Genomic DNA, 10,097 nt, shown 5'->3' on the forward strand with positions numbered 1-10,097 from the left:
ATTTTTTTTTATGTCTTTACTGACCACAAGCCACTATAGTCTAGTTCTAGTAGGTATCTTTGGTAAGGAAGGAAAGCATGCTTTTCATGTCACAAGATTAGGGAACTGTGTGGCGTGGATATGGAGTCATTAGCTCATTACACCCCTTTTGAGTCAATGACGTATGATACAGTCTAGCCATATGCTCGACCTTGTATACACACACTTTGTGCGTTACCATGTAACGCGCGCGGTAACAGCGAAACCCACACTCTGCGCGCAGCAGCGAGCATCAACGCTTTGATACAGCAGCAGTGGTACAGGTAAGACCTATCGCCTACTCGAGCGTGCTGGGTGATTCCTCCATTTTGGGGTTAACATTTTGGCGATCCTGCCAGGAGGATACATTTCCAGGGGAAAATTCGGTTTAAAAAAATAAACTTTTAGAAAAACGTATCTTGTTTTTCTTTTGAGGAATCACCCACCACGCAGGAAAATATACATTTCCATCGTATATAAAATTGTAAATTCAAATCACAAAAGGTGTGGAAAAGTGTTGGGAACAAAATGGCCGACTCGGTAGATCGCGTTAAGAGTGACAAGTGAAATAGTTAACTTGAGTAAGTTTTTATGTGAATACTCACCATTTTATCATAAATAAGGGAAAATAAGTACGGATCCAAAATGCTTCTAACAGTTTTGGTAGGAAGCGGATGGAGATAATCCTTTTTGTTTATGAATCAAAATGGCCGTGTGGTTCTTGTCGGAAGCGGATCGGGATGACCGCGCTTTTCTTTTTGTGTGCCAGATAAGGCCGCTGGTTTTTGTCGGAAGCGGATCGGGATGACCGCGCATATTTGCGGACCAAATAAGGCCGCTGGGTTTTTGTCGGAAGCGGATCGGGATGACCGCGCTTATTTGCGGACCAGATAAGGCCGCTGGTTTTTGTCGGAAGCGGATCGGGATGACCGCGCATATTGTATGTAGAAATGATCCAAAGGGTTTTGTTGGCAAACGGGTCAAAACGATTTTTCTAGTTCGCAAAAACATCGGGTCAGAAACTGACAACTAGAAAATACCATGCCCAGTTGATTTGACCGCTCCCAGTTAAATGGCTATGGTCGATATGTAGTTTCCATTCGAATGAAAAAGTTTACCTGTAAAGGATATAAACATATAATTAGGCCAGAAACAAGATTGGAGTATGATGAAATAGTGAAAAATCATTATTTATCTCATCAGTTCCAGGTTAAAGCACACATCGAATTTTGAAAATGTCAATCGGAGGAAAGTACGTGAGGGCTCCAGAGCCGCACAGCGATTCTGAAGACGAAGACGAACACATCAGCGAATGGCAGCAAGAAGCAGCTAACCATGTCAAGCAAGAACAGTTGGACGAGTGTGACGTTAGTTCCGCGAACGAGACACTTGGAAGTGATGACGACACCGATGATAATGAAGACGGAAACATCGAACCCAGAGAAGATCGTGACATGACGCTGCGAGGAAACCAGGATTACGCCCTTAGAATGGACAGAATGCAGAGCACGCTAAATAAATTGGTACAGGACATGAACACTTACCAAGCTCGTGCTACAGTCGCTCCGATCCATCACGACGATGACCGTAGTTGGAACATTGGAATCGAGACCCCGGACCGTCAACCAGTTCGGGTAATATTCGTTGGGAAAATATTCAACCATTCCCGAACGACGTCCCTGCAAATCAGATGTGGGAACAATGGAATAGATTTATTGATCGATTTGAAATTGCCACCTCGCTATCCAACGTAAACGATCCCGCAAAACGATCCCAAATTTTGTTTCTCTCCATGGGAGAAAAGCTGCAAGGGATCGTTAGAGCAGCAAGATTGCGCCCAAGCCTACGTGAACCTAATTGCTATGGTATTTTCGTTAAGAGTATCGAAAACTACCTGCAGTCCATGGTAGACATAACGGCAGAACACGAAGCTTTCTCGAACCTGCGCCAAGAACCAGATGAGCCTACAATCACATTCCATGCAAGGCTTATGGAAAAAGTGCGCCTCTGCCGATATAGCAGCGCCGACGAGGATAGATTTGTCCGAATGCAGCTATTGAAGGGTATGCGGAACAAAGAATTGGCCAAGACAGCCCGCACCTTTGGGTATGAAACAGCTTTCATTGTACAATCGGCAACACGTGAGGAGGCATTCGAAGCCGAAGCAGGACCATCCAGATCTTCCCAGGCATTTGCAGTAACACGAAATCGTCAAACAACATACGGTGACAGATTTCCAAGGAAGCGCCGTTTCGTTCCTCCGGGTAATCACCAAATTCATGCTAAGCATCAGAGAAGAGAAGATAATAACAGCTATCGTGGGGTAGGACGACGCTCACGCTGCCCAAAGTGTTACCGTTTATACCATAAGTTTGGAACTTGTCCAGCAAACGACCGCAAGTGCAACGCATGTGGAGAAACAGGACACTTTGCCGTAGCATGTCGCACCGGTCGCAGTAAGGATGCCAATCACATTCAAGAACAGAAGGACCATGTTCCAGGATGGACAGATGACGAGAATGAGAAGAAGGTAAATGGCGATTAGCTTGAGTGATCAACTTGTATTTCGTTTCTTTTTCAATCTTTGGAGAATACAGTATGTTTTCGTTCATAACATGTGTTTTTATCAATTTCCCATTTCCAGCAAATCAATGCGCTCTCACTCACTGACGTACTTATTGAATGTCGAATTGGATCTTCACACCCGATCAAGTTTCTTATTGATTCTGGGGCAGATGTGAATATTATCGGTGGTCAGGATTGGGTCCAATTGAAGCGTCAATTCCACGCAGGCAAGGCTGTATTACAACCGATCGAACTGTCCACTATCAACGACTTGCGAGCGTACGCGTCAGATAAACCTATATCAGTTAAGTGCGCGTTCAAAGCAGAAATCGAAGTAGTTGAACATAATAAGCCTTTGCTCACCACCGAATTTCTGGTTGTAACCGAAGGACGTCGCTCTCTTCTAGGACGATCGACCGCAAGCGACTTGAGACTGTTGCAAGTTGGCGCAATGGTAAACACATGTGAAGTAGTGGACGTATCCGAAATATTTCCAAAGGTTCCGGGTGTATTGGTTAAATTCAGCGTGGACGAGACTGTCCCACCAGTTAGGAACGCCTACTACAACGTGCCCGCAGCATACAGGAAAAGCGCACGTGAACGACTTCAGGACATGGAAAGGCGAGGAATTATAGAGCGTATCACAACAGCGCCTAATTGGATTAGCGGCATGTCAGCTGTCGCCAAAGGGAAGGACGATTTCCGCCTCGTCGTTAATATGCGTGCGCCCAATCAAGCTAATAAAGCGAGAGTATTTCCGATTACCGCTAATTGAAGAGATGAAAGTCAAACTTCATGGAGCGAGATTTTTTTCAAAACTCGATTTGACAAACGCCTTCTACCACTTAGAGTTGCACAAGGAGTCGAGAGACTTGACAACCTTCCTATCGGAGAATGGCATGTTCCGATTCACTCGACTGATGTTCGGAGTTAACTGTGCTCCAGAGATCTTCCAGAGGGAAATGACGCGAATCTTGGATGGTGTGGAAAACATAATAATTTATATTGACGACGTCCTCATATTCGCGGATAGCTTAGAGAAGCTGCGCGAAACAGTGTCCGAAGTATTAAGAATCCTCAGAGTCCACAACCTGACCATCAATTCAGCGAAATGCGAATTCGACAAAACAAAAATTCGCTTCATCGGTCACCAACTAGATGAAAACGGCTTCAATATCGACGACACAAAAGTTAGGGACATCCGAAGATTTAGACAACCATCTACAGTTTCTGAACTTCGAAGCTTTTTGGGATTAGCTTCCTTCGTCAGTCCGTACATCAAGGGATTTGCAGACATTGCTAGTCCTTTATGGGCAGCGACTAGGGCCGATGGCTGGATATGGGGTTTGGAGCAAGAGAGTGCTTTTCGAAACTTAAAGGAGCAAATTATGAATTGCACCATATCTCTTGGATACTTCTCGGAAAAACACAAAACTTTTCTCTACACGGATGCCTCTCCGAATGCCCTTGGCGCTGTTCTTGTTCAGCAAGACAGCGATCATCCACCCCGTGTAATAAGTTTTGCTTCTAAAGCCCTAACACCGACCGAAAAAAGATACCCCCAGAATCAACGCGAGGCTCTAGCAACAGTTTGGGCTGTGGAGCATTTCGCGTTTTTCTTGCTCGGCAGACCATTTGTGATTCGCACTGATGCTCAGGGTGTCACGTTTATTCTCAACAGAACACGTGAAAATTCTAAACGCGCTTTAACTCGTGCTGATGGCTGGGCTCTGAGACTTAGTCCCTACAAATTTGATGTTGAGTATGTTTGCGGTCGAGACAACATAGCGGATCCGTCATCCAGGCTATATGAAGGCGAGGATGAACCATTTGCTGAAGATTTTAGCCCCTGGGAAATCGCTGTTCTGGAAGCAAATCAAGCTCTTTTTCTGACGGAAGACGAAATAAGGGAAGAAACAGCAAAAGATCGCCATCTGCAGGAGGTAGCATAACGAAATTAGAATTATCTTTGATTTGAAGTAATCTTATCTCATTATATTTATTTTATTAGGTAACAGATGCGCTTGAATCTGGTATTTGGTTAAAGCATTTGAAGAATTACGAAGTACTAAGCAATGATCTCGTAGTACGTGAAGGAGTTCTCGTTAAAACTGGTTGTGCGATTATCCCGCAAAATCTCAGACAGAAAGCACTTGCCGTTGCTCATGCAGGTCATCCATCAAAAGCCAAATTCAAAAGCATATTAAGAGAGCGCGTTTGGTGGCCTGGCATGCCCAAGGAAGCCGAAGCATGGGTGGATTCTTGTGCGGTTTGTGCAACGAATGGAAAACCAGAAAGACCAACTCCGATGCAACGCGTCTTTGCACCGCGGAACGTATGGGAGACAGTGGCAATAGATTTCAACGGGCCTTATTTAAAGTATGGCGGCATCTCGATCCTGGTCATAGTAGACTATCGCTCTCGGTATATCATTGCAAAACCTGTCAAATCTACGAGTTTCGAAAACACTAAGAAAGTACTGGAAGCGGTTTTTGAAAAAGAGGGTTTTCCCCAGACCACCAAATCTGACAATGGTCCTCCTTCAATGGTGAAGACTATAGGCAATATTGTGCAGACCGGGGCATCAATGTTGTCTTCTCTCTACCATTGCATCCTCAACAAAATGGCTTGGCCGAAAGCTGCATGAAATTAGTTAATAAAGCTATGAATGCTGCAGCTTCGTGCGGAACGGATTATATCGAAGAACTTAGCTCCGCAATCCATGCGTATAACGCAGCTGCTCATTCCGTCACCAAATTGCCCCCGGAAGAAGTTTTGACGGGTCGTAGAATAAGACGTGGACTTCCGCTATTATGTCACAGCAAAGTAACGATTGATGATGAGTTACTGAACGCCAGAGACCAATACTCTAAGCTACAGTCGAAGGATCGAGAAGATTTTAAACGAAGAGCACGCCTGTGTCGAGTGAAACCTGGTGATACAGTCGTAGTTGAAAGGCAAAATCGTAAGAAGGCAGAATCTCGTTTTGATTCTCGGCGATATACCGTGAGAGAGAAGAAAAGAATGGGATGTTGGTTTTGATCGATGAGACTGGGCAGATCCTGAAGAGACACGTATCACAAACCAAGAGGGTACAAACCTGGAGAAACATTGATCAGCGAACTACTGCGAATACTGGAAATAGCGCCGTTCAGCCAAAATCGACTGGACGCACCATTACTGAGTCCAATGACAAGGATGGAAATACCGCGACAAATCGTCGTTCAGCGAGGGGAAAGAAACCTCCGGCGTACCTCGAAAGTTATGTTTAATTTGCTATGAAATTTGTTGAAATCTGGAATAAAGAAAATGAAAATACTTTTGAACATTTCAAACTGGCGAAATTTCTATTCTCTTCGTACGTTTCAATCCCATTTTAACGCAGATGCTGTTCACACGGATTAATATGCATTTTTCGTGAATTACTGGAGCAGGCAAAAACAAAAAAAGGAAAAAACGTTTTTTCACTGATTGACGAGTAGAGTCGGACAAGACAGGATGAGACGTACACCCAGCCAAAAATACTTAGGAGGTTCATAAAAACCACTTATGATTTAGCGCCACAAAGATTATATGTGGAAACCATAAGTGTAATTTATGATTCAGAAGGAGAAATGCATTTTCAATTACTTACAACTATCATAACCAGACTTATGAATATCATGAGAAAGAGCTATGGATATCATAAGAGTGGTAAATAATTAATGACAGTCATATTTATGAATTTAATAATAAAAATAAAATAAAAATTGAAAGTATTTGTAATGAAAATTTTATTTAAAAATGCATGCCATGAATGTTTATATGATGCTTTGATAACTATAACAAAATGTTATAGTTTCAATGTTTTACCAATTTCCAATATCAAAATATAGTCATACAAAATTATTAACATTCTGATAAACATATTTGTTAAACAATTAGAGGATTTGAAATGAGTCCATGGGCGAAAATAGAATCTTCAAGATATATTATCACAATAAAAATAATGAATCATCAGCCTGAAAAAAAAAATCTAAATCATTAAAAACGAAAAATAAATCAATTATCTGAAATGTGTTTAGAATAATGCAATGATAAGCACAACCAATATGAGTAATAAAAGCATTCAAAACGTCTTAATGGACCAAAGTTGAAACTATAAATCAGCAAATATGCTATTCACTCATCCGTCACCGACATGGTAAATTGAATATTTTTCCTCAATATCAACTCTAATGCCAATCATAAGTCATAGTTATGGAATCCAAAGGCCATTTTATGGAACGCATAAGTCTTCAATGGAACCGAAAAAGCACTCATTCATAAGTTGTAACTTATGAAAATCCTAAGTGTTTTTGCCTGCGTGTACGTCATAGAATTTAAGCCGCACATTTATCGTAGACATTTTCACGGGATTGTTGAAAGTAGCTAAACTAGTCCCACACGTTTTGTTTGTTTGTATTATCTACTAGTAAGTGACAGACGGCTAAGACCGTTCACGGTCCCGCAATAAATTTAGCTTTAGCATGATTTGTCTCATGCTGACGGCGGTGTGTAAACAAAATAATATAAATGACAAGTTTGTCATAATAAAGGCCCATTCATATAAACTGTAGAATCCATCTACTAAATTTGTCAAATGCGATGAACACGGAAAAAAGATTCCAAGCATATACACTGAAAAGGACTATTCACAAATTACACACTATCAAAATTCCATACACTGAAATAAATGTTGGGGTAGTTTTAACCATGATATTCTATTCAAAATTACTATTTCCAAATGTTGTCATGATAAATGATTGTTTGACAAAATAACATCACTGTTGTTAATTTTACCATGCGCATGTTCAAAATAATAACACAGCATGGTGAAGAAAAGCAGCCATATTTTATGCTGTGGTGCTATTGCAAATATTTATAATCGCGACACATTTACAATATATAGTTATTTTTAGCAGTGTATGAGTGGAATGTTCACATGGTTAATTAACTTTAAAGTTGTAGTAACCGTGACAGAGCCGAAATACCATTTTTTTTCTTGAGTGGTGTAATTAATCCAATAGTGGAATCAGTGTTATGATTTTGCTATAGTACGTGACGCACATTTTTTTTTGGACAGGAGGAGGATGTGTGGCGTGGATATGGAGTCATTAGCTCATTACACCCCTTTTGAGTCAATGACGTATGATACAGTCTAGCCATATGCTCGACCTTGTATACACACACTTTGTGCGTTACCATGTAACGCGCGCGGTAACAGCGAAACCCACACTCTGCGCGCAGCAGCGAGCATCAACGCTTTGATACAGCAGCAGTGGTACAGGTAAGACCTATCGCCTACTCGAGCGTGCTGGGTGATTCCTCCATTTTGGGGTTAACAGGAACATCCATAAAATACGTAACGCTTTGGGGGGAGGTGGTTATGTTGCCCGAAATTACCAGAAGCATTCATAAAAGTGTGACATAGGGAGAGGGGGTTCAAAATGGTAATTTTTTGCGTTATGTTATTAATGGATCTTCGCACAAAGATATATTTTAGAACTTTCAATATATGATTGTGAAATCAAATATAGGCCATCTTCACAAATAGGTTAAATGCGGATTTCTGTTCCAGATTTTATTTAGAGCAGTTAGTGCCTAGTGATTATAATAACACTATTATAAACAGTTTAAACTTTGAAAACAAAAAAACCAGTGGAATATAAAAAAATTGCAAATGAGACAAAGAAGGGCACATTTCTGCAACAAATTATTACTTAGGGGCCGTACACTTATTATGTAATCATTTTTTTCTGGGCTTTTTAACCCCCATTGGAAAAAAATTCAAAACCGATTTTTTTTTTCAAAAACTACTGCAGTGCACTAAAATGAACGCAAATAAATGTGAATTGATGGAAATTACTAAATCTATCTCCCTGAAGTGCAATTTTGACCTCTCTTATGTTACTCTTATGTGTTTTCTTGTTTTATAATACACGAGAAAGGCACTAACACCGCTAGGTGGATAATTCTGGGTTTTCATTTATAAGGAACGTAAAAAAATGGCAGACCCCCCTCCCCCATAAGTGCTTACGTAATTAGTGTACGACCGCTTACATCAATTATGGTTGGACAAAACGACTTGACAAGCGTTTTGTGAACATTTTTTTCTAATCGGTATGATTTATAAATTGTTGATGAATGTTATACCAGGGTAATCATACCGCAATCAATGCAAAAGGTGATTTCGAAATTATTACATGCTAGCCACGGTGGCATAACAAAAATGAAGCAGTCAGCTAGACGATACGATATGTATACTGGTTTGGTATAAATACAGATATTGCGAGTTTTGTCTCTCATTGTGATGCATGCAATGGAATGGCGATAGTACCAAAATCAAAAATAAAATCTCACTGGATTCCAACAACAAGGCCTTTTAGTAGAGTGCATTTTATTTCGAACATCACACATTTTTGATTATGGTAGATAGCTTCTCAAAGATAGAATGGATGAAGAAAGGTACAGGTACGGGTAAAGTACTAAAAAAGATAGTAGCAGTTTTTGCTCGCTTTGGGCTGCCAGATGTCTTAGTTTCTGACGGTGGTCCTTCCTCCAATTCACATTCTTTTGTGAACTTTTTAATAAATGTCCTAAAAAGTCCTCCGTACAATCCTGCCAGTAATGGTCAGCCAGAAAGACTTGTACGTACTGTTGAAGAGGTTTTAAAAAAGATTTTACTCAAACCGGAAGTTAAAGAATTGGACCTTCAAGATTTAGTTTTTAAAATGTGCTTCATGTTTTTTATTATTGTCACGATTCTAAGGTTGTTAAGTGTTGGGTTAGTAATGTTAATAAAATCAAAAATCAAAATTATTGTTAGTAGCATTAGTGTTTTTGTAAATTTGAATTGTATAACAGTAGTGTGGGTACAAAAAAGAGACATGTTGAACATTAGTGGGTGCAACAACACGACATGCAGGCGCGACCCCCACTTCCCTGATTCAATCCCTGAGTCGAGCATCGGCGACCAAGGCACTGGAATTGCTGTCTCAGATCCACAAGAGATCCAATCATGGGTTTCTGGGTCTAAAAAAGACGCAATAAAGGTTGCAAAGGAAGCTTTCACTCGGGCCAGGGTTGAGAGGGCTGTGAGATCTTTCGAGCCATTTAAGTCTCCTGGCATGGATGGAATATTTCCAGCGTTGATCCAAAAGAGGAGAAAACACTGGTTCCACCCTTGGTTGAGATTTTTAAGGCGAGTCTGATTTTGGGGCACATACCTAACGATTGGCGTCAAATCCGGGCTGTCTTCATTCCGAAGGCAGGCAAGAGAGATAAAACCAACCCCAAAGCATTCAGGCCGATAAGTTTATCCTCTGTAATGCTCAAAATTATGGAAAAGGTACTATGCGAGTACATAAATCACAAATTTATGAAAGCAATGCCTTTGTCAAAAACCAATTCGCTTATCAAAGTGGAAAATCTACGATCTCGGCACTACATACGGTAGTTCAAAAATCGAAAAAACACTTAATGCAAAAGAAATT

The 10,097-nt window shown here is 40.8% G+C and overlaps 2 protein-coding genes across 2 annotated transcripts; both read left to right on the forward strand.

Moving 5' to 3' along the window:
- Positions 1-1,253: 1,253 nt before the first annotated feature.
- LOC134207021 (uncharacterized) lies at positions 1,254-3,358 on the forward strand. The gene is made up of 3 exons (XM_062682761.1): positions 1,254-1,541; positions 1,610-2,548; positions 2,663-3,358. The coding sequence occupies exons 1-3, from the start codon at positions 1,254-1,256 to the stop codon at positions 3,356-3,358; spliced, it is 1,923 nt and encodes a 640-aa protein (XP_062538745.1).
- A 4-nt stretch (positions 3,359-3,362) lies between these two features.
- Positions 3,363-5,230, forward strand: LOC134207022 (uncharacterized protein K02A2.6-like). The gene is made up of 2 exons (XM_062682762.1): positions 3,363-4,526; positions 4,595-5,230. Exons 1-2 carry the CDS (start codon positions 3,363-3,365, stop codon positions 5,228-5,230), a joined length of 1,800 nt encoding a protein of 599 aa, XP_062538746.1.
- Positions 5,231-10,097: the final 4,867 nt, after the last annotated feature.

Source organism: Armigeres subalbatus, chromosome 1 (assembly GCF_024139115.2).
Source record: "Armigeres subalbatus isolate Guangzhou_Male chromosome 1, GZ_Asu_2, whole genome shotgun sequence".
NCBI classification, from domain to species: Eukaryota; Metazoa; Arthropoda; class Insecta; order Diptera; family Culicidae; genus Armigeres; species Armigeres subalbatus.

Coding starts and splice junctions, on each gene's coding strand:
- LOC134207021 (XM_062682761.1), top strand. CDS start 1,254: ATGTCAATCGGAGGAAAGTACGTGAGGGCTCCAGAGCCGCACAGCGAT. Junction 1,542..1,609: donor AGAGCACGCTAAATAAATTG/GTACAGGACATG, acceptor CGATGACCGTAG/TTGGAACATTGGAATCGAGA. Junction 2,549..2,662: donor ATGACGAGAATGAGAAGAAG/GTAAATGGCGAT, acceptor TCCCATTTCCAG/CAAATCAATGCGCTCTCACT.
- LOC134207022 (XM_062682762.1), top strand. CDS start 3,363: ATGAAAGTCAAACTTCATGGAGCGAGATTTTTTTCAAAACTCGATTTG. Junction 4,527..4,594: donor AAGATCGCCATCTGCAGGAG/GTAGCATAACGA, acceptor TTATTTTATTAG/GTAACAGATGCGCTTGAATC.